This window comes from Cervus canadensis, chromosome 6 (genome assembly GCF_019320065.1).
Source record: "Cervus canadensis isolate Bull #8, Minnesota chromosome 6, ASM1932006v1, whole genome shotgun sequence".
Taxonomy (NCBI): Eukaryota; Metazoa; Chordata; class Mammalia; order Artiodactyla; family Cervidae; genus Cervus; species Cervus canadensis.
Genome location: NC_057391.1, coordinates 22876313 through 22900841, shown reverse-complemented (window position 1 = coordinate 22900841; position 24529 = coordinate 22876313). Strand labels below are relative to the sequence as shown.

At 39.8% G+C, this 24529-nt stretch overlaps 2 gene segments (V, D, J or C); both read left to right on the top strand.

The window, feature by feature from the left end:
• LOC122444246 overlaps nucleotides 1-4027 on the top strand; it is a 14284-nt gene extending 10257 nt beyond the window's left edge. Inside the window, 1 exon segment of the V gene segment in view lies at nucleotides 3885-4027. Within this exon segment, the coding sequence occupies nucleotides 3885-4027 (143 nt within the window).
• An 11371-nt stretch (nucleotides 4028-15398) lies between these two features.
• Nucleotides 15399-19434, top strand: LOC122444245. The segment is given in 3 exon segments: nucleotides 15399-15465; nucleotides 15976-16309; nucleotides 19323-19434. Coding segments are annotated over 3 exon segments (486 nt in total).
• The last annotated feature ends 5095 nt before the right edge of the window (nucleotides 19435-24529 follow it).

The following is a 24529-nucleotide window of genomic DNA, read 5'->3' as shown; positions in this document are numbered from 1 at the left end:
TTGTGAGGTTTGCTCTGCTTTCTGTTATTCTTTTTTTTTTTTTTTAATTTTTTTTATTTTTTTTTCCAGTGGGTTTTGTCATACATTGATATGAATCAGCCATAGATTTACACTTATCCCCATCCCGATCCCCCCCTGCATTCAGTTATTCTTTTGATGAATTTGTAGGAGAGAAAGTGGTCTCCCCGTCCTACTCCTCCGCCATCTTGGCTCCTCCCTCCCACCTGTGTCTTAAAAAAAGTTCCCACAAAGAGAATGAAGCTGGCTGATAATATTTAAAATGAAAATGCAGAAAGGAAGAAGAAAATAGCAGAGAGGAAGAGTCATGTCCACTCTGCTATTTTCTTCTTGCTTTCTGCATTTTAAATATTATCTGCCAGCTTCACTCTGTGGGAATGTTTTTAAGACACAGGTGGCTCAGTGGTAAAGAATCTGCTTGCCAATGCAGGAGATGTGGGTTCAATCCCTGGGTCAGGAAGATCCCTTGGAGTAGGAAATAATAACCTGCTCCAGTATTCTTGCCTGGAAAATTCCATAGACAGAGGAGCCTCGAGGGCTATAGTCCATGGAATTACACACACATTTTGTAAAATGTACTTTAGTTAACATTCAATAGTGTAATTTGCTGAAAGGGAACAAATGAGTGACTAGCTACTACCAACAGCCCTGAGTTTGAAACCTCAATCCTTCTCTCAGGATATTTTACTTATTACAATTTGATATATAGACTCAGTGAGGATGCCAGTGTCAATTAGTATATGAAATATTAGTAAAACTCAACCTTATTCCAAATTTTTAAACTTTAAAATATACACTATAAGTTGAAATATATTCTTCCCATATCCATGTTAAATTATCTTTCTCTTTTTACCCAGACCTTTCCTTCCCACTTTAGAGACTAAAGTCCTAGGGTAGATCAGTGATTCCCATTTTTTTTTTTTTTTTTAATCAGAAGTCTCTGGAGTTTTGTTAAAAAGAGTAGATTTTTTCTCCCCTGCATTCCAGAGTAACTGAATCATAGTTTGCAGGGATGGGACCCAGAAGTCTGTATTTTCTATAAATGTCTGGAAGTTCTATTGCTCATCCAAGTTTGATGTGAAAATCCCAGACTCAGGAGCCCAGATCTTGAGGCTTTAGCCACTATTCTCTACTTTTGTGTGTGTGCTAAGTTGCTTCATGCTAAGTTGTGACTCTAAGTGCTGAGAGTCAGTTGAGTCGACTCTTTGCGACCCTAGGGACCATAGCCTGCCAGGCCCTTCTGTCCATGGGATTTTCCAGGAGAGAATACTGGAGTGGATTGCCATGCCCTCCTCCAGGGGATCTTCCTGACACAAGGATCAAACCTGTGTCTCTTATGTCTCCTGCATTGGCAGGTGGGTTCTTTACCACTAGCGCCACCTGGGAAGCCCATACTCTGCTTTTAGTAACATCCAAATTGTATACACATATAAATTGATCTATGTTTGTACCGCTTCTTTAGGCATATTCTGTTTTGGATTATTGCTTGTTTAAAACTGTGTTAATCTTACCTTTTAACCAAATGAAATATCTGAGTAGATGAGCCATGTGTGCATCTTCTTCATGAGTTCTGCATGCGTACTGTTGTTGCTCCATAAGCAGTGAATAACCACATGGCCCGTCATTGCTTTGGCAAGCAGGAAGAGACAGAAAATTCCTTTTGTTTGTATAGGAAGTTCTTTTCAGTTCATTGAGGAGTGATGTATTGAAAACCCTACCTTTGACGTTGGTGTTTTGATTCTATTGTTTAAGCTGTCAACAACTAGTCTTCTTACCAGATTTTTTCCCGTTTACATGTAGAACACTAAAGGTGTTCTTACCCAAAGGTAAGTTCTTCCCAAAGGGGAAGTGGGACAAGAATGAAATAAAAGAAGGGGAAAATACAGTTGATGAGAGAGCATTTATGAAGAAGAGAGCTCAGTGACAGCACAGTCTTAAAAGCATCATGAAGCTCTCAGTTCAATGGTGACTTGCGAAACATTCACAGGAGAGTAAAATTCCCTGTACTTCCAAATCCTGGAAGTTTGTATGTATACAGAAATTTCCATTTTTTTTGAGATTTACTTCTCATAAAAAAATTTCTGGTTGAGAAAGCTATTCTAAGGCTCCTGAGACTAAACATGCACAGTAGGGCTGAGACTAATCGTGGAGAGTCCAATGCAGTGGGTGCAGAGCTGTCCAAGTTCTTTCTAGATTGATCTGCTCTGTCTGCTGCTGGTCATATCTGCATTGCTGCTAATGTTTTCTTGAGGTCAGTAGCTCATTAAGTTCTTTAAATGTCTGAGGACCTCCTAGAAGCAATGATCTAGGGGGTGCTTTGATTAAGTGGCATATACATATGAAGTCAGTATTTGGTAAACACCCAGTTAAAAGATAGCCTCTAAAGGTAAGTAGCACATTGAAGAATATGATCGTATAACTTTATTAGGATAATGAAATTACTTTCCAGTATTGTAAGGTATTTTAAAAAAGTAAATGATCAAAATTGAAATTCCCAATGTGATTTATGCTTTTACAGTCAGAAAAGTATGGGTTAAAATCTTTGTTCTGTTTCTTTAAGGATGGCTTGAATAAATAATCTAATATTCCTGAACTCCTAATATTTTCATCACTAAAATATTAGGAAGAAAAATAAGTCAAGAAATGTAATGGGCTTAACATTATGCTTACAGTAGACATTTGAGGAATAATACCCTCATCAATCTCATAAAGCACATGAAAGAATAGCTAGTGCATCTATTTTGTTCAATTCTGAAAGCTCAGTTGATGCCCTAGGAATCCTTTGGATGTATAGCCTCTTAAAGGCTTAATTCATTTGTATCTCTTGGAATTAATTATTAAATAGTTGAAGGTAAGCACAATGAGTCACTTGCACTAACTAGGCATAGTTCTACATGCTTTGTATGCTATATCTGTATAGGATAGAAGAAGTAGAGATTAGGCAATTACCTGGAAAATTTAGTTATGGTACCAAAGTGTATATTGGACTATTGTTTTGACTTGTTTATCTTCCTACATCAATCAAAGTGCTATATAGATATGCCTGAGCAGACATTTAGGATAAATCCACATTTTGTCTGATTGATAGGGGAAACCGATGGTGATTGCAGCCATGAAATTAAAAGACGCTTACTGTTTGGAAGAAAAGTTATGACCAACCTAGATAGCATATTAAAAAGCAGAGACATTAAATTGTCAACAAAGTTCCGTCTATTCAAGGCTATGGTTTTTCCAGTGGTCATGTATGGATGTGAGAGTTGAACGGTGAGAAAGCTGAGCGCTGTGAATTGATGCTTTTGAACTGTGGTGTTGGAGAAGACTCTTAGAGTCCCTTGGACTGCAAGGATATTCAACTAGTCCATCCTAAAGGAGATCAGTCCTGGGTGTTCATCGGAAGAACTGATGCTGAAGCTGAAACTGCAATACTTTGGCTACCTGATGCGAAGACTTGACTCATTGGAAAAGACCCTGATGCTGGGAGGGATTGGGGGCAGGAAGAGAAAGGGACGACAGAGGATGAGATGGTTGGATGGCATCACCGACTTGATGGACATGAGTTTGAGAAAACTCTGGGAGTTGGTGATGGACAGGGAGGCCTGGCGTGCTGCGGTTCATGGGGTCGCAATGAGTTGGACAAGACTGAGTGACCGAACTGAACTTAATTGAAACCCAGTGTCAGGGGACTGGATGTTCTCTGTTCTCCTCCCCAAGTATACTCTCCATCCTGCTCTACACCCAGGAGGCTGACTTCTTTTTCACTTGTCCTTTTTTGCTTCTTGTTTGGCTTGGTGCAGTGGGAGCCACTGGCAGAGTGATCAGCCTGTTTATATTCTGCAATCTTTTCTTTCCTGTGCTGAAATCCACAGGTTCTGTGGATCCTCCTCAGTTCCAGGTCTCCCAGGCTGGGATAATTTCTTCCTCCTCTGTCCCTTCAAGACTAGGAGTGGTGACGTCTTCTTACTGTTGTTGGTCCCAGGGTGCTTTATCTTCTCTTGTAGATTTCCCCTAATCCTGCACATGTATTTAAAAATATTCCTTTCTTTAAGCTTTTCCCAATCATTCCTCTGGAGATGACTGCCAGTACCTTTTAAGATACAACACTAACACTTAAGCTCTAGACAGAAAGAGAAGAAATTTATTCTATTTTCCAATTCATCCTAGGCCTCTTTGGGACTTGAAGATTATTATTTAAATATAACTTACATATTTCAAAGAAAGACATTATAATAGGATCAAGGTTTCAATTAGTTAAGTATGAGATCCTTAGCCAAGCTTTGAGAAATAGCTATGTTCCACAATTTTTTTCCTGATTCAAAGCAAAGAGATTTTCTATCCTCTTTCTAAACTGGGTGGTTTCTTTGGATCTTATTTAAAGGAAAAATAAGGAAAATCAGAGAAACAACTTCTTCATATTGACACTTGCTTATTTTCTTTAAGTTTGACTCTACTGAATAGTCACTCTTCTGCTACTGTGGCAGTTTTTAGTGTAAAACTTTAGCCTGTCTTCCCCTTAAAATGAACTCTTTGTCATCACCATAATACCTCAAGCTTAGTTAACCATCAACTTTTAATCCATGTGTATTTCATCTGAAGTCTGTTTTAAGTAGCCTCTCTATGTGGAAAATTTCTATTTTTGCAAACCTTCATAGACGTTTTTTAGCTGTAAAACATACTGTTTAATAGGACAAATATTTATAACAAGTTTATAACACCATCCCTTTTTTTTTTCTCTCTCTAGAAATGTTTAAAGGGAAGGTTCAAGTTCTTCTTGTATGACTATTTAAATATCATAGGGCGAGGTCCCAACGGACCCACCAAAAGAAAAAGCCAAGTTATATTGTGGTCAAAGAGGTTTAATTGGAAGTCAGCTCTAAATTATTTCTAAACAGACACGTAAGCTCATTCTTACCATTCGTCTTCTCTTGCCTTACTCTTTTCCCTTATTTTGTTTTTCTTGTCTCTCACTTTTGTTTCTCACTCCATTCAACGTTATGCTTTCCTTTCTGTTTTTCTATTTATTTCCCCATTCTATCAGAATATGGTTTTCCCTTCTTTCTGTCCCTGTATTATTTTGAGAGAGCATAAACCATTTAAAACTTGCTCCACCCAGGATGAATTGTTTACCACTTTAGTTCATAGATCCCTGATTCTTCTCCTTGAACACCGATGGAAAATGTAGACACCCAGAGGACTGGTCCTGTGATAAGAGGGTGTGTGTGTGTGTGTGTGTGTGTGTGTGTGTGTGTGTGTGTGTGTGTGTGTGTGTCTGTGTGTGCGTGGGGGGCGCACAGGCGCGCTCAGTCGTGTCTGACTATTTGTGACTCCATGGACTGTAACCAACCCAGGCTCCTCTGTCCATGGAATTTTCCATGCAAGAATACTGGAGTGGGTTGTCATTTCCTCCTCCAGAGGCTCTTCCTGACCCAAGACGGAACCTGCGTCTCCTGCGATGGCAGGCGGCTTCTTTACCGCTGAGTCACTAGTTAAGCGGCTGAGCTACTAGCCTGGAAAGTCTCCTGATTCTAAGTGGGCTCTAGGGGGCGCTGCTCTGTGCGGTTTGCCTTGAGTGCAGGAGGTGCTGCAGTCCTGCTTCTCACGGAGGTCTGAGGGAAGAGCTTGCTCTACAGAGAGAAGATACAGGTGCCGGGAAGCACCAGGGGGTGTTTGTAAATCGCTGTGCTCGTGGGGAACATAGTCTCTGGGGTGGTGCCCTATCTCCAGCAGAGGTGAGCTGCAGAAGAGCCCCCATCCAGCCCAGCGGGAGCCATGGCCTCTGCGCACATCTGGACACTTGGGATTCTGTTTACGCTCAGTGAGTGACATTCCCTTCTCGGTTTCCACTTGTATTATCCGCTTACGTTCTTCCTCAGAAGCTGCACTCATGTATTGTGCGTTCATTTCCAGGTGGACTGAGAGCTCAGTCGGTGACTCAGCCAGAAGATCAGGTCCCTGTTGCGGAAGGGGATCCAGTGACTGTGAAGTGCACCTATTCAGTTTCGGGGAGCCCTTATCTTTTTTGGTATGTCCAACATCGCAATCAAGGTCTCCAGTTCCTTCTGAAATACCTTGGAGGGGACAAGTTGGTTCAAGGCAACTACGGTTTTGAGGCTGAATTTAACAAGAGCCAAACCTCTTTCCACCTGAAGAAATCATCTGTTGTAGGGAGTGACTCTGCCTTGTACTTCTGTGCTGTGAGCGACACAGTGGTGGGGGCCGCAGGGAGAGCTGAATACAAAGCCCTGAGCACAGAAAACCTTGCTCCTGAAGCCTTGATATCCCTCCACAAGGTGGTGTTGTGGCTCTAGGTTTTGTCCTTCATTATAACTAATTCTTTTTTTTTTTGTAAACCCACAGAATTTGTTCATTTGACAAGTATATATTGAAATAAATCCTTGTGTGCCAGCTACTCTGCTGAGCACTGATCATAAAGAGGTGAAAGAAAGCATCCTTGATCTGCAGATGCCAGGTGTGATCCCAAACATTTGTGAACCCCTTTAACTCTCACAACTCTCCTCATGAGCTTCACTTTATAGATGAAGGCATTCAAGCTCAGAGAATTTACGTATCTTACTTAAGTCACAGAATTGCTCAACAGTAAATTGAAACCCAGGCAGCCTGCCTCTTAGGCGTGTCGTCTAACCACCCCTCTTCTCTCTCCTCAGACTATAGGCTCCTCCAGGTATGAGACAGATTTCAACAGTGGTGTAGCCCTAACTCCTAAAATAGTCCCTGTTAATAAGAAGTGTTGGTTGTAGGAATGAACAATAAAGTGATAACTCACAACAGTTTGGTAAGTGCTGAGACAGAGAAGTGCATAAAATGCTGTGTGACAAAAGGAAGTAGAGGTAACTTGACTCTGAAGGATAGAGAGATGAAGCAAATGAGACATAATGCGAGGAGGATTCAAAACAATGGAGGATTTAAGTATGTTGTGTAAACATGTAGGCTGATTACAGCTCCTGTGCTCCCATCTTCTTATTTATCCCCTTGTGAAGGACTGGACTCAATGCCTCTCTTTTTTTCTCTTTTCAACTTAGAACCTCCCAGGAAGAGCTCTGGTTGACTCAGTGTGAGTCTGATGCTGTTCCCTGGACAAGTTGTGTTGGCTACTAGGGTTAGCCCAGCTTTGGTCAACATGTGACCAATTAATTAGTGGTGGCTGGGGGATGATTCTGCAAGAAATTAGCAGCTCCAGTTTGAACCATATGATTCAAAGGAGTATATCCCAAAAGAAATTAATTTTTATGTAGAGACTTGCATTTATGTTTTCTAAATGGATCGACATTCATAAGAACACTACTTACTGAAAACTTCACACTTGCTCCATCGATTTGGGATACTGCATTTATAGTATGCTAAATTCCTATATATACCCAGATCTATTTTTGGATTCTTTTCTTGATGGGAATACCTTAGCCCTACATGATTACAATCCCTGCAAGCAGGCATTCCTCGATTACCCCTTGGGCTTGGGATGTGTATACCCTGGTGGAATATCTACATCAGAGAAGAAGGTCCTTGGAAGAAGCACATTGAGACCTTAAAAGTGGATCTGGGGAATTCTTGTGTGCAGGGAATCCTGGGATCCTGGGTAACGAGAGCAAGATCTAGAAGAGATATCTCCTTGGCTCAGTGGACTTCTCCCAGGCAGAGACGTGGGAGGATGGCCAGGGAAGAGCCTATTATAATGGAGGACTAGGGAAGGGACACTTTGTGCTCAGGTCTATATTTCCCCTGTTTACTGAGGTGGCTAGGAGGGAGCAAATAATTCCCTTAGAAGTTCTGTTTTGTCATTTGGTCCTGGTAATTGGCTTGTTTTACCTTGAAGAGGAAAATTAGCTTAGTATATTTTTTTTCCTATGCTTACTGGAAAATGTTCCTTATAACCAGGTAACTTTTAAGTAAAACCAGAAATTCAATGGAGTTTTTATTTATAATATTTATTTTTATCCTCTCTTTTATCTCATTTTAAGGACTCTGTGGAAAGAGGGCTAAGCATAAATTATATTTTATGATTCTTCTTTTCAGTAACTATGTCACAGTGGATCAGCCATTTACAATCTATATGCCTCATCTCCTAAATCTTAAAATTGAGATAATTGGAAGGACTGTTGTGCAGATTGTTGTACATGTCTTGGACCCCGAGTAGAAGTGGGTTTTGAGGGAGGCATAGCAATTAGAAACTTAGTCACTGCTATGGACTGAATGTTTGCGTCCTGCCAAAATCTGTATGTTGAAACCTAATTGTCAGTGTGATGGTATTAGGACATGGGGCCTTTGGGAAATTCTTAGGTTGTAAGGGTGAAGGTCTTTTGAATGGAATTCATTTTCTTATAAATCAAAGGCACCCCAGAGATCTCCTTTGCCTGTTCCTTCATATGACAGAAGAGCAGGGAGATGGTGGTCTGTGAACCAGGAAGTGGGTCCTCACCAGATACCCAATCCACTGGTACCTTGATCCTGGACTCCCTAACCTTCAGAATTGTTAGAAAGAAATGTTTGTTGCTTATGTGTCTAGACTGTGCTATTTTTGTTATAGCAGCCCAAATGGACTAAGGCCATCACCAAAGCTATGGATCTCCTATATCTGCCCTGAATTGCTTATATTTGGACTGCAACATGAGATGGAAATGCAGTCGATCTTGTTTTTAAGTTACTTTACTTTGGCGTTTGTCACATCACTTGAATTTGTATACCATCTTATATAGTGAAAAACCTGCTAGTATCATCCTATTTAATGACATTGTGGTTAAATTGCATCAAGCAACATTTTATTCTATTTTATGCAACATTGCATATTTTTTCCAGATATTTTAATTTTTTTTCATTTATTTGTATTAGTTGGAGGCTAATTACTTTACAATATTGTAGTGGTTTTTGCCATACATTGGCATGAATCAGCCATGGTTTTACATGTGGCAACATTGCATTTTTTATTATGTTTCTTTTACATTTTGACTGTACTGGGTCTTTGATAAGATGCGAGTGCTTCTCTTGTTCTGAAGCATGGGCTCAGTTCCTCTGCAGCATGTGGTTCTTAGTTCCCCAATCAGGGATCGAGCCCACATACCCTACATTGGAAAGCAGATTCTTAACCACTGGAACACCAGGGAGGTACCAGCATTTTTTTTTTTTAAATTACTTGTCGAATCACAGTTTTCATTTCTGAAATATAATGTTAAGTATTTTAGAGAAGGTAGGAGTAGAGAAGCATTTTGGGAGCTTATTATCCTGTTTTCCTGAGAGCTATATTTTGCTGCACCCATGTGAGAACTCACTCTTGCTGGAAGGCTGGGGAGACATCTCTCTCTCTAAGTGGAACCACCCTCCATGGAGGCATTTTGTGTTCCATTCAGTCTTCCCTCCTCTGATCTTTTTCTAATTGTATAATAAGTTTCACTAGGTTCTCTGCAAGAATCCAGAAATACTTAAAATTAAGTGTTAGTTAGTTATGCAAAGAAATAGAGGAAAACAACAGAATGGGAAAGACTAGAGCTCTCTTCAAGAAAATTAGAGATATCAAGGGAACATTTCATGCAAAGATGGATTTGATAAAGGACAAAAATGGTATGGACCTAACAGAAGCAGAAGATATTAAGAAGAGGTGGCAAGAATACACAGAAGAACTGTACAAAAAAGATCTTCATGACCCAGATAATCACGATGGTGTGATCACTCACCTAGAGCCAGAGATCCTGGAATGTGAAGTCAGGTGGGCCTTCGAAAGCATCACTACAAGCAAAGCTAGTGGATGTGATGGAATTTCAGTTGAGCTATTTCACATCTGAAAGATGATGCTGTGAAAGTGCTGCACTCAATATGCCAGCAAATTTGGAAAACTCAGCAGTGGCCACAGGACTGGAAAAGGTCAGTTTTCATTCCAATCCCTAAGAAAGGCAATCCCAAAGAATGCTCAAACTACCACACAATTGCACTCATCTCACACGCTAGTAAAGTAATGCTCAAAATTCTCCAAGCCAGGCTTCAGCAATACGTGAACTGACAACTTCCAGATGTTCAAGTTGGATTTAGAAAAGGCAGAGGAACCAGAGATCAAATTGACAACATGTGCTGGATCATTGAAAAAGCAAGAGAGTTCCATAAAAATATCTACTTCTGGTTTATTGATTATGCTAAAGCATTTGACCTTGTAGATCACAACAAACTATGGAAAAATCTGAAAGAGATGGGAATACCAGACCACCTGACCTGCCTTTTGGAAACGTGTATGCAGGTCAGGAAGCAACAGTTAGAACTGGACATGGACCAACAGACTGGTTCCAAATAGGAAAAGGAGTACGTCAAGGCTGTATATTGTCACCCTGCTTATTTAACTTATATGCAGAGTACATCATGAGAATCGATGGGCTGGAAGAAGCACAAGCTGGAATCAAGATTGCCGGGAGAAAGATCAATAACCTCAGATATGCAGATGACACCACCCTTATGGCAGAAAGTGAAGATGAACTGAAAAGCCTCTATGACAGTGAAAGAGGAGAGTGAAAAATTGGCTTAAAGCTCAACATTCAGGAAACTAAGATGATGGTATCTGGTCCCATCACTTCATGAAAAATAGATGGGGAGACAGTGGAAACAGTGTCAGACTTTATGTTTTTGGGCTCCAAAATCACTGCAGATGGTGACTGCAGCCATGAAATTAAAAGATGCTTACTCCTTGGAAGGAAAGTTATGACTAATCTAGACAGCATATTAAAAAGCAGAGACATTACTTTGCTAACAAAATTCCGTCTGGTCAAGGTTATGATTTTTCCAGTGGTCATGTATGGATGTGAGAGTTGGACTATGAGGAAAGCTGAGCACCAAAAAATTGATACTTTTGAACTATGGTGTTGGAGAAGACTCTTGAGAGTCCCTTGGACTGCAAGGAGATTCAACCAGTCCATCCTAAAGGAGATCAGTCCTGGGTGTTCATTGGAAGGACTGATGTTGATGCTGAAACTCCAATACTTTGGCCACCTCATATGAAGAGTTGACTCATTGGAAAAGACTCTGATGCTGGGAGGGATTGGGGGCAGGAGGAGAAGGGTATGACAGAGAATGAGATGGCTGGATGGCATCACCGACTTGATGGGCATGAGTTTGAGTAAACTCCCGGAGTTGGTGATGGACAGGGAGGCCTGGCGTGCTGTGATTCATGGGTTCGCAGAGTCGGACACGGCTGAGTGACTGTACTGAACTGAACTGAAGTGTTAGTTGAGCTTTTCATCTTCTTCCCTTCCCCAAACAAAAGAAATAAATAAGTCAAACTCACTGTGGTTTTGTTTCTGTATCGAACAATGAAACTACCATCTACCCAAGTGCTATCCACTTGTGCTGCCACAGGTGCTTCCAGGTCTGTCCGGATGCTGTTCCTTTGGCCCCTTCCTACTTGACCCAGTTTTACCAGGTTCATCCATCTTCCCTTACGTGTTAGCTCAGGTATCACTCCAGCTGGGAAGTGTTCCTGGAACCCCACAGCCAAAGTAGTCTTACCACCTGTGCGTTCCCATAATACTGTACTTTCCCTATCATAGCAGTTATCATGAAGACTATCACTGCTTTAAACATTCTCTTCCTTTTGACAAGACTATTCTCATAGGGGGATGTCAAGTCTAGCTCATGCCTGACCCAAGTAGGGACTCTGCAAATGTTGTTTGATTGAGTAAATTAATATTTACCAAGAGTCTTAAAATATTCTTACTCTTTAACTCAAGGAATCCTCTTTGTAGTACCTAGTCTAAAGAAATAACTGAAAGTTTATGTTATTTTATAAGCGGTCATGTAAAAAATGAAAATGGAAAAACTCTTAATAAAGACATAGTTGGAAGTTTAGATTTATGTCTAAAGGTGTTTATATACTATTCTTCCTAAACTCTAAATATTTAATACTAGGAAAATTGGTAAATAAATTATAGTACATCTCTATCATGGAATATTTTGAGGAAAGTTTTCAGCTAGAATCCAAATTCTACATATACTTATTAATAGGCAAAAATATTTCAGAAATAACGTTAAAAAATCCAGGGTACCCAAATGTGTATGTATGTATTTATGTGTTTGTGCATATAAGCACATGCAGCCCAATTTTGTTAAAAATATTTATGCATAGTCAAAGGAAAAAAGACATATACCCAAATAGTATTGATAATAATTCTGGGATATGGCATTCACATGATTTTTATACTGTTCCATATTTTCCACATTATGTATTTAGAATTCATTATTTTAACAACCAGAGAGAAACCCACCTTTTAAAAATTTAAACTATGTCTCCAGTTAGTGACTCTTGCTATAGGGGCACAGCTTTCTTTCTTAATCGCAAGAACCTTCTAAAATTTGCTTTAACAGGGCTTTGAGTTTTTTTTTTTTTAATTACAGTACATATAACAAATAACATTAATGCATGTATATGCTCCTGTGTTGACCCAGATCTCTTGAACACAAAAAGAGTTTTTCAAAGGAGAATATATGTTATAAAGCATAATTATTAGTACCATATATTTGTTTTCCAAGGCCACTATGACAAAGTGGGTGCCTTCAGCAACAGAAATCTGTTGTCTTGAAGTTCTAGAGAATCAAGGTCCAAAGACTAAGGTTTCAGCAAGTCTGGCTCCTCCCAAGGGCTGTGAAAGAAGGATCTGTTTCAGGACCCTCTTCTTGGGTTGTAGATGGACATCTTTTCTCTGTGTCTCTTCACATTGCTTTCCCTTTATTTGTGTCATCTCTGTGTCCAAATTTCCCTTTTTTATAAGGATACCAGTCATGTTGGATTAGAGTCCACCCACATCTCATTTTAACTTGATTATTTCTCTAAAGACCACTCTCTGAATAAAGTCATATTATGAGGTAGTAGGGATTAGGTCTGCAACATATATTTTGAGTGAGCAGGGGAGGTTGGAAGAGAGAAAATTCAGCCCATAACAACATAGTCATTAACGATTACTTTCATTCCAAAGGTTGCAGCATAGAAAAGCCTCTAATATTTCTTCCTTCAGTTGTTTGATCCGTTAATAATCTCCTAAGTCAGTTAATAGATGGCAACACAGAAAAATCAAGTTCTATTTGCTGTTCTGAAAAAGTAGGATCATTGTTTTGGTCTTGTGATATTTCCTTTGTTAAACATAGTTGTATTTATATAGAAATATGTAGTTCATAAAGAACCTTATTATGGAAGTTCTGTATTAAGTAAAATTAATTAATTAACTGTCAGAGTTAATTAATTAATCTACATAATCTCTTATAGAAGTGAAGAAACTGCTGCTCAGACAATAAGTGTTTTGCATAAGATTGCACAAATATCATGTCCAGAAAATTGCTTGCAACTGGTTTGTCTAGATCCTCATTCAGAATGTTTTCCGTTGCCTAAAATAGACCCCATGGTCCATGTGATCAAGACAAACTATTGGCTTCTACCTTTAACAAAGAAATATGATGGGCGGTCCATAAATTGCATGGATCTGAGACCTATCGACTCCTGTGAAACATATCTTCTGTCCAAGTATATTTACCACATGGGGTCACTTTTGCAACGGGTTTATGTTACTTCTGTACAAGGTGTTCTAGCATATTTAACTTCCTCATAAATCCTTCTTCTCCACCTGATATTGAAGGGAAGCTGGTTATTCCATACTTGGTATTTCATATATACTGTGTCAAAATGTTACTAGAAGTCATTAGCACTCATTGATCTTTTCCATGAAAAATCAATGAAAATGAAAAAGTTGCATACTTAGAATACTTTCAACAATTTTAGATCTGGAAGAAGTGTTCCCCAAATATTTTCTAGTGATTTTCCTTTCCCCTATTATATGAGCAAGGAACTCAACATATCACTATTTTCTCCACATTAATGTGAATATTTAACGTGTTTGGATGATTGCAATTGGCTGATTCAACTAACATGAAGATATCTTTTGGATTTAGCTCTTTTTCAGAGGTAAAAAAATTTTTTTTTGTTACTGTTACTGAGTTTATATTGGGTATTTCTTTTTTTTTTGGCGGCGGGATCTTAGTTCCCCACCCATACACCCTGCAATGGAAACTTGAAGTCCTAACCACTGGACTGCCAAGGGATTCTCTAATGGATATTTCTTGAAGGAAGAGTGAATGATCCATATATATATTAAAAATAGTCACATATACTATAATTCCTACACAATTGCTTTCTACTGGTCATGGTTCTTTACCTGTGGTTTAGAAAAGAAGGAAAGGAATGGGAAGAAATTACAGTTTACTGCTGACTGTTTCCAACAGGCTGACTCTGAAGTAGGTATTATTGTCCCAATTTTACAGATGAAGAAACAGTCTCCAAGGAGAGAGTTGCCCTAGGTAAAAAGGTGGAGGAGCTGGGATTGGAATTTAGGTCTGTCTTGACTCTGAACTTGGGCCTTTTCTTCTTCTCCTCCACTTCCTGTTTTGGTGACTGATTCCACATCAAATGTCTTTTCCTAGCTAGTCAGTCGGAGAAGGCAATGGCACCCCACTCCAGTACTCTTGCCTGGAAAATCTCATGGATGGTGGAGCCTGGTAGGTTGCAGTCCTGAGGTCGCTAGGAGTAGAACATGACTGAGCGGCTTCACTTTTACTTTTTACTTTCATGCATCGGAGAAGGAAATGGTAACCGACTCCATTGGTCTTGCCTGAAGAATCCCGGGGATGGGGGGGCCTGGTGGGCTGCCGTCTGTGGGGTCGCACTGAGTCGGACACGACTGAAGCGACTTAGCAGCAGCAGCAGCAGCTAATCAGTAGGGACTAGTGAGGTGTTTGCTTCTCTGTTTAATATCTGTTAAGTGAGTTTGAGTAGCAGATGTAAAGTGCGTACTTAGTGTGATTACAAAGGACACCAGGGTGTCAGGAGATGAAAGGTCCAGTTCAGATGGCCTCATGTGCTCTTTTGTGGAATAAGATTAAGATTTCATTTCATTCTTACATTGGAACCTATGGGGGATTTCTGGGCATGAATGACTATCTCAGATGGATTATTCTCAGAGCTCCATGAATACGAGACTGACTACAGAGGATGACCACCTTCTGGAACTGTGGGAAATCGATGAGGAATAAGGAGCCCAATGGGATCTATACTTTGAAATAGTTTTTTCATTCAGACCAAATCTTTAGAGGGTTAGATCATAGCAAAGATCTAAAAGGAAATCCAGGCTTCTATGCTGTTGTGCTAGAAGTTTTTACCACTCTTCTTCTTCCTGAATGTTCAGTTGAACCTTGAGGGGAAGCCCATTCTGAGGAGCTGTGGCCCTGCTGTTGGCTTGCTTCTGGGGACAGCCCCTGTGTGAGAGCTGCTCGTGTGGGCTCTGGAAGTTGCTGCCACGACTCTTCCCTGGTTCATAGCCTGGTCCAGGCTCAGACTCAGCAGCAGCACTTAGACCCTGGGTCTTGGTTTACATTAGAATATGAGGCAGATGACAAGAGTGACCGTGCTCCTGACCTTGGGTGAGTTATTATGGCATAAGAGAAATTGGGATCTGGGTCCAGACAAGGATCTACAAGCTTGCCTGCTACCATTGCTCTTTATTCAAGATGCTGAGGGATGGCTTTGGGGTCCTATTTTCCTCCAGGCTGTTCCTTGGCATTTATGTGAGGAGTGAGAGAAACAAAACATTTGGGTTTACTGAGCTCTGGTGTGTCCATGGGAGGAAGAAATCAGACCTGCCACTTCTGTTCATGTGTTCCTGGGATTCCTCAGAATAAATATATATAAAAAAAATTGTGTCCCGAAACACAAGTGAGAAGTAAATTGTCTGTTCATGTGTTCCTGGGATTCTTCAGTGTAATTATTTTTAAAAAAATGCGTCCCAAAACACAAGTGAGAAGTAAATTGTGTGTGTCTGTATATGGTGGGGAGATAGGGGATTTACTTGAGAAAGAACCTGGAGGGTGCTGAGTTGGACCTTCAATTTGATTTCAAAATAGGAGCTAGTGTTGTGTTTTTTATTTCCTCAGGTACTTTGAGTCTTGCTAAGACCTCCCAGCCCATCTTCATTGACTCATACGAAGGACAAGACGTGAACATATCCTGTAACCACACCACGATAGCTACAAATGACTATATTTTCTGGTATCGACAGTTCCCCAACCAGGGACCACAATATATCATTCAAGGATATAAGACAAATGCGGAAAATGAAGTGGTATCTCTGTTCATTCCTACTGACAGGAAGGTCAGCACCCTGAGGCTGCCCCGGGCTTCCCTGAGAGACAGCGCTGTGTACTACTGCATCGCGAGGATGCACACCTCGACAGATGGGGCTGCACCTGCCCAGTATCCCCGGGTGGGGTGGGAGTCACAGCCCAGGGGATCCCCAAAGGAGTGCCTTCTAAAGTGTTTATTTCACTGTACTATTTTCAGACGGTATTAGCAAACCTATGTATTACTTTACCATTTTAAAAAATATTGGTCTTATTTATTTTTAAAATAGGTATTCCATTTCTATGGTCTAAAATTCGTAAAATGGAAAGGGACATGATGCCTTTGTCCCAATTGTCTCTGAGATGCTCAGTTATACAAAAGGAGACAACCTGTAGTATGCATACTGTTGTCACCTAGCTCACTGATGCCCCTCAGTTCATGTACACACCTGCACACACACTGTGCACACACACACACACACACACACTACACACCCTTACACGCACATTGCATGCATGCAGTTTAGACAGCAAGCTTCTCAGCTTTTGAAAAATTCAGTCTAAGTGTCAGGTAATTATTGTCACACAAATTTTGACCATTTCCTTGGAGTTTTAAGCCCCACAAGATTCTTTCCAAGTCTTCTCTGATATGGATCTTTTACTCTCTGTTACCCCTCTTTCTCTTGTCTTTTGTCCCACTCCCTTGTTGTGGATAGCATGGCTAATAGAATGGGGATGATGGTGGGGCGAGTGGCAAATGGTTGATTCTGATTGTTATCATAGTCTATTTTTGCAATATGTGAAGCAGAAACATAAGGATTTTGAGACATTATCAATTTTCAGGTTGAGTCCTTTGGGGACCAAATGGAGACAAGAATAATGGCAAAGTTCCCGGGAATCTTGCTAGTGAGGCTGCAGCTTAGTCAGGACTGTGAGGATGTTATTATTAATGTTTTAGTGGTGAGTTGTCTCTGATTTTGGCAACAGGAAATGCAACAGTTGATGATATTTTCTATTGAGACCCATCTCATGGAATGGGTTTTAAGCCAACTTTTTCACTCTCCTCTTTCACTTTCATCAAGAGGCTCTTTAGTTCCTCTTGACTTTCTGCCATAAGAGTGGTGTCATCTGCATATCTGAGGGTATTGATATTTCTCCTGGCAATCTGATGCCAGCTTGTCTTCTTCCAGCCCAGCGTTTCTCATGATGTACTCTGCATATAAGTTTAATAAGCAGGATAAGAATATACAGCCTTGATGTACTCCTTTTCCAATTTGGAACCAGTCTGTTGTTCCGTGTCCAGTTCTAACTGATGCCTCCTGACCTGCACACAGATTTCTCAAGGGGCAGGTCAGGTGGTCTGGTATTCCCATCTCTTAAAGAATGTTCCATAGTTTGTTGTGATCTACAAGGTCAAATGCTTTAGCATAATCAATAAAGCAGAAGTAGATGTTTTTCTGGAATTCTCTTGCTCTTTCTATGATCCAAGGGATATTTGCAATTTGATCTCTTGTTCTTCTGCCTTTACTAGATCCAGCTTGAACATCTGGAGTTTCATGGTTCACGTACTGTTGAAGGTTGGCTTGTAGAATTTTGAGCACTACTTTTCTAGTATGTGAGATGAGTGCAATTGTGTGGTAGTTTGAACATTCTTTGGCTGTGCCCTTTGGTGTTGAATGAAAACTGACCTTTTCCAGTCCAGTGGCCACTGCTGAGTTTTCCAAATTTGCTGGCATATTGAGTGCAGCACTTTCACAGCATCCTCTTTTAGGATTTGAAATAGCTCAACTGGAATGTCATCACCTCCACTGGCTTTGTTCATAGTGATGCTTCCTAAGGCCCACTTGGCTTCACATTCCAGAATGCCTGGCTCTAGGTGAGTGATCACACCATTGTGGTTTTCCGCATCATGAAGATCTTATTGGTATAGTTCCTCTGTGTATTCTTGCTACCTCTTCTTAATATCTTCTGCTTCTGTTAGGTCCATACCATTTCTGTCCTTTATTGTGCACATCTTTGCATGAAATGTTCCCTTGGTATCTCTAATTTTGTTGAAGAGATCTGTAGTCTTTCCCATTCTGTTGTTTTCCTCTATTTCTTTGCATTGATTGCTGAGGAAGGCTTTCTTATCTCTCCCTGCTGTTCTTTGGAACTCTGCATTCAGATGGGTATCTCTTTCCTTTTCTCCTTTGCCTTTCACTTCTCTTCTTTCACAGGTATTTGTAAGGCCTCCTCAGACAACCATTTTGCCTTCCTTTTTCTTGGGGATGGTCTTGACCCCTGCCTCCTGTACAATGCCACAAACTTCCATCCATAGTTCTTTAGGCACTCTGTCTATCAGATCTAATCCCTGAATCTATTTCTAAGATCATGGCATCTGGTCCCATCACTTCCTCGCAAATAGATGGGGAAACAGTGGAAACAGTGACAGACTTTATATTTTGGGGCTCCAAAGTCACTGTAGATGGTGACTGTAGTCATGAAATTAAAAGATGCTTGCTCCTTGGAAGAAAAGTTATGACCAACCTAGACAGCATATTAAAAAGCAGAGACATTACTTTGCCAACAAAGTTCCATATAGTGAAGGCTATGGTTTTTCCAATAGTCATGTATGGATGTGATAGTTTGACTACAAAGAAAGCTGAGCGCTGAAGAACTGATGCTTTTGAACTGTGGTGTTGGAGAAGACTCTTGAGAGTCCCTTGGAATGCAAGGAGATCCAAGCAGTCCATCCAAAAGGAGATCAGTGCTGGGTGTTCATTGGAAGGACTGATGCTGAAGCTGAAACTCCCAATATTTTGGCTACCTGATGCAAAGAGCTGATTCACTGCAAAAGACCCTGATGCTGGCAAGAGGGAGCAAGACGAGAAGGGGATGACAGAGGATGAGATGGTTGGATGGTATCACCGACTCGATGGACAGGCATTTGAGTAAACTCCGGGAGTTGGTGATGGACAGGGAGGCCTGGCATGCTGCAGTTCATCGGGTCTCAAAGAGTCGGACAAGACTGAATGACTCAACTGAACTGAACTGAAACCCAAAGTTAGGGGACTGGATGTTCTCTGTTCTCCTCTTCAAGTATACTCTCCATCCTGCTCTACACCCAGGAGGCTGACTTCTTTTCACTTGTCTTTTTTTGCTTCTTGTTTGGTTTGGTGCAGTGGGAGCCACTGGCAGAAAAGAGTGGTCAGCCTGTTTATATTCTGCGATCTTTTCTTTCCTGTGCTGAAATCCACAGGTCCTGTGGATCCTCCTCAGTTCCAGGTCTCCTAGGCGGGGATAATTTCTTCCTCCTCTGTCCCTTCAAGCCTAGGAGTGGTGAAGTCTTCTTACTGCTGTTGGTCCCAGGGTGCTTTATCTTCTCTTGTAGATTTCCCCTAATCCTGCACATGTATATATTTATTTTTTTCATTTATTTTTATTAGTTGGAGGCTAATTACTTTACAATATTGTAGTTTTTTTTTTTTTTTTTTTGTCATACACTGACATGAATTAGCCATCTATTTACATGTATTCCCCATTCCGCTCCCCTCTCGCACCTGCCTCTCTACCCGATCCCTCTGGGTCTTCCCAGTGCACCAGGCCCGAGCACTTGTCTCATGCATCCAACCTGGGCTGGTGATCTGTTTCACCCTAGATAATATACATGTTTCGATGTTGTTCTCTCGAAACATCACACCCTCGCCTTCTCCCACAGAGTCCAAAAGTCTGTTCTGTACATCTGTGCCTTTTTTTCTGTTTTGCGTATAGGGTTATCATTACCATCTTTCTAAATTCCATATATATGTGTTAGTATACTGTAATGATCTTTATCTTTCTGGCTTACTTCACTCTGTATAATGGGCTCCAGTTTCATCCATCTCATTAGAACTGATTCAAATGAATTCTTTTTAATGGCTGAGTAATATTCCATGGTGTCTATGTACCACAGCTTCTTTATCCATTCGTCTGCTGATGGGCATCTAGGTTGCTTCCATGTCCTGGCTATTATAAACAGTGCTGTGATGAACATTGGGGTGCACGTGTCTCTTTCAGATCTGGTTTCCTTGGTGTGTATGCCCAGAAGTGGGATTGCTGGGTCATATGGCAGTTCTATTTCCAGTTTTTTAAGAAATCTCCACACTGTTCTCCATAGCGGCTGTACTAGTTTGCATTCCCACCAACAGTGTAAGAGGGTTCCCTTTTCTCCACACCTCTCCAGCATTTATTGCTTGTAGACTTTTGGATAGCAGCCATCCTGACTGGCGAGTAATGGTACCTTGTGGGTTTTTGATTTTGCATTTCTCTAATAATGATGATGTTGGTAGCATCTTTTTCATTGTCGTTGTTAGCATCTGATGTCTCTTGGAGAAATGTTCTGTTAGTTCTCTGGCCCATTTTCTTGATTGGATTCATTTATTTTCTGAATTGATGCCTCAGAGTTGCTGTATATTTTTGAGATTATCTTTGTCTTTCATTTGTATATTTTTCCCAATCTGACGGCTGTCTTTTCACCTTGCCTTTATTGTCCGACAAAAACTTTAACTTTCATTAGAATCCCATTTGTTTTATTTTTGCTTTTGTTTCTAATATTCTGGAGGTGGCTCATAGGGGAATCGCTGTGATTTATGTCGGAGGTGTTTGCCTATTTCCCAGAGAGCATGGTCTGACATTTTAGATCTTTAATCCATTTTGAGGTATTTTTGTGTATGGTGTTTAGAAAGTGTTCTAGTTTATTTCTTTTACAAGGTTTGACCAGTTTCTTCAGCACCACTTGTTAAAGAGGTTGTCTTTTTTCAAATTGAATATCCTTGCCTCCTTTGTCAAGATAAGGATGTCCATTAGGTTTTCATGGATACTCTGGATTTCTATTCTGTTCCATTATCTATATTTCTGTCTTTGTGCCAGTACCATACTGTCTTGATGACTGTGGCTTTTAGTAGAGTCTGAAGTCAGGCAGGTTGATTCCTCCAGTTCCATTCTTCTTTCTCAAGATTACTTTGGCTATTCGAGGTTTTTTGTATTTCCATACAAATTGTGAAATTATTTGTTCTAGTTCTGTGAAAAATACCGTTGGTAGCTTGATAGGGATTGCATTGAATCTATAGATTGCTTTGGGGTAGTATAGCCATTTTGACAATATTGATTCTTCCAATCCATGAACACGGTATATTTCTCCATCTGTTTGTGTCCTCTTTGATTTCTTTCATCAGTGTTTTATAGTTTTCTATATATAGGTCTTTCATTTCTTTAGGTAGATATACTCCTAAGTATTTATTCTTTTTGTTGAAATGGTGAATGATATTGTTTCCTTAATTTCTTTTTCTGTTTTCTCATTGTTAGCATATACGAATGCAAGGGATTTCTGTGTGTTAATTTTGTATCCTGCAACTTTACTATATTCATTGATTAGCTCTAGTAATTTCTGGTAGAGTCATTTAGGTTTTCTTATGTAGAGGCCTCATTTCATCTGGCCAAAACAGTTGAAGTTTCACTTCTTCTTTCCTATCTGGTATTCCTTTACTTCTTTTTCTGCTCTGATTTGCTGTGGCAAAACTTTCCAAACATGTTGAACAGTAGTGGTGAGAGTGGGCACCCTTGTCTTGTTCCTGATTTCAGGGGGAAATGCTTTCAATTTTTCACCATTGAGGGTGATGCTTGCTGTGGGTTTGTCATATATAGCTTTTATTATGTTGAGGTATGTTCCTTCTATTCCTGCTTTTTGGGGGGTTTTAATCATAAATGAGTGTTGAATTTTGTCAAAGGCTTTCTCTGCATCTATTGAGATAATCATATGGTTTTTATCTTTCAATTTGTTAATGTGGTGTATTACATTGATTGATTTGCGGATATTGAAGAATCCTTGCATTCCTGGGGTAAAGCCCACTTGGTCATGATGTATGATTTTTTTAGTATGTTGTTGGATTCTGTTTGCTAGAATTTTGTTAAGGATTTTTGCATCTATGTACATCAGTGATATTGGCCTGTAGTTTTCTTTTTTTGTGGCATCTTTGTCTGGTTTTGGAATTAGGGTGATGGTGGCCTCATAGAATGAGTTTGGAAGTTTACCTTCTTCTGCAATTTTCTGGAAGAGTTTGAGTAAGATAGGTGTTAGCTCTTCTCTAAATTTTTGGTAGAATTCAGCTGTGAAGCCATCTGGTCCTGGGCTTTTGTTTGCTGGAAGATTTTTGATTACAGTTTCGATTTCCTTGCTTGTGATGGGTCTGTTAAGATCTTCTATTTCTTCCTGGTTCAGTTTTGGAAAGTTATACTTTTCTAAGAATTTGTCCATTTCTTCCAAGTTGTCCATTTTATTGGCATAGAGCTGCTGGTAGTAGTCTCTTTTGATCCTTTGTATTTCAGTGTTGTCTGTTGTGATCTCTCCATTTTCATTTCTAATTTTGTTAATTTGGTTCTTCTCTCTTTGTTTCTTAATGAGTCTTGCTAACGGTTTGTCAATTTTGTTTATTCTTTCAAAAAACCAGCTTTTAGCTTTGTTGATTTTTGCTATTGTCTTTTTAGTTTCTTTTGCATTTATTTCTGCCGTAACTTTTAAGATTTCTTTCTTTCTGCTAACCCTGGGGTTCTTTATTTCTTCCTTCTCTAGTTGCTTTAGGTGTAGAGTTAGGTTATTTATTTGACTTTTTTCTTGTTTCTTGAGGTAGGCCTGTAATGCTATGAATCTTCCCCTTAGCACTGCTTTTACAGTGTCCCATAGGTTTTGGGTTGTTGTGTTTTCATTTTCGTTCATTTCTATGCATATTTCGATTTCTTCTATGATTTGTTGGTTATTCAGAAGCATGTTGTTTAGCCTCCATATGTTTGAATTTTTAATAATTTTCTTTCCTGTAATTGAGATCTAATCTTTGTGCACTGTGGTCAGAAAAGATGACTGGAATGATTTCAATTTTTTTGAAGTTACGAAGACTAGATTTATGGCCCAGGATGTGATCTATTCTGGAGAAGGTTCCGTGCGCACTTGAGAGAAAGGTGAAGTTGAATGTTTTGGGGTGAAATGTCCTATAGATATCAATTAGGTCTAGCTGGTCCATTGTGTCATTTAAGGTATGTGTTTCCTTGTTAATTTTCTGTTTAGTTGATCTATCCATAGTTGTGAGTGGGGTATTAAAGTCTCCCACTATTATTGTGTTATTCTTAATTTCCTCTTTCATACTCATTAGCATTTGCCTTACATATTGCAGTGCTCCTATGTTGGGTGCATATATATTTATAATTGTTATATCTTCTTCTTGGATTGATCCTTTGATCATTATGTAGTGTCCTTCTTTGTCTATTTTCAGAGCCTTTATTTTAAAGTCTATTTTATCTGACATGAGTATTGCCACTCCTGCTTTCTTTTGGTCTCCGTTTGCGTGAAATATTTTTTTCCAGCCCTTCACTTTTAGTCTGTATGTGTCTCTTGTTTTGAGGTGGGTCTCTTGTAGACAGCATATATAGGGGTCTTGTTTTTGTATCCATTCAGCCAGTCTTTGTCTTTTGGTTGGGGCATTCAACCTATTTACACTTAAGGTAATTATTGATAGGTATGGTCCCGTTGCCATTTACTTTGTTGTTTTGGGTTCACCTTTATACAACCTTTCTGTGTTTCCTGTCTAGAGAAGATCCTTTAGCATTTGTTGAAGAGCTGGTTTGGTGGTGCTGAATTCTCTCAGCTTTTGCTTGTCTGTAAAGGTTTTGAGTTCTCCTTCATATCTGAATGAGATCCTTGCTGGGTATAGTAATCTAGGTTGTAGGTTATTCTCTTTCATTACTCTAAGTATGTCCTGCCATTCCCTTCTGGCCTGGAGGGTTTCTATTGATAGATCAGCTGTTATTCTTATGGGAATCCCTTTGTGTGTTATTTGTTGTTTCTCCCTTGCTGCTTTTAATATTTGTTCTTTGTGTTTGATCTTTGTTAATTTGATTAATATGTGTCTTGGGGTGTTTCGCCTTGGGTTTATCCTGTTTGGGACTCTCTGGGTTTTGTGGACTTGGGTGACTATTTCCTTCCCCATTTTAGGGAGGTTTTCAGCTATTACCTCCTTGAGTATCTTCTCATGGCCTTTCTTTTTGTCTTCTTCTTCTGGGACTCCTATGATTCGAATGTTGGGGCATTTCACATTGTCCCAGAGGTCCCTGAGGTTGTCCTCATTTCTTTTGATCCTTTTTTCTTTTTTCCTCTCTGCTTCATTTATTTCCACCATTTTATCTTTTACCTCACTTATCATATCTTCTGTCTCTGTTATTCTACTCATGGTTCCCTCCAGAGTGTTTTTGATTTCATTTATTGCATTTTCATTTTTAATTGACTCATTTTTATTCCTTCTAGGTCCTTGTTAAACATTTCTTGCATCTTCTCAATCTTTGTCTCCAGGCTATTTATCTGTAG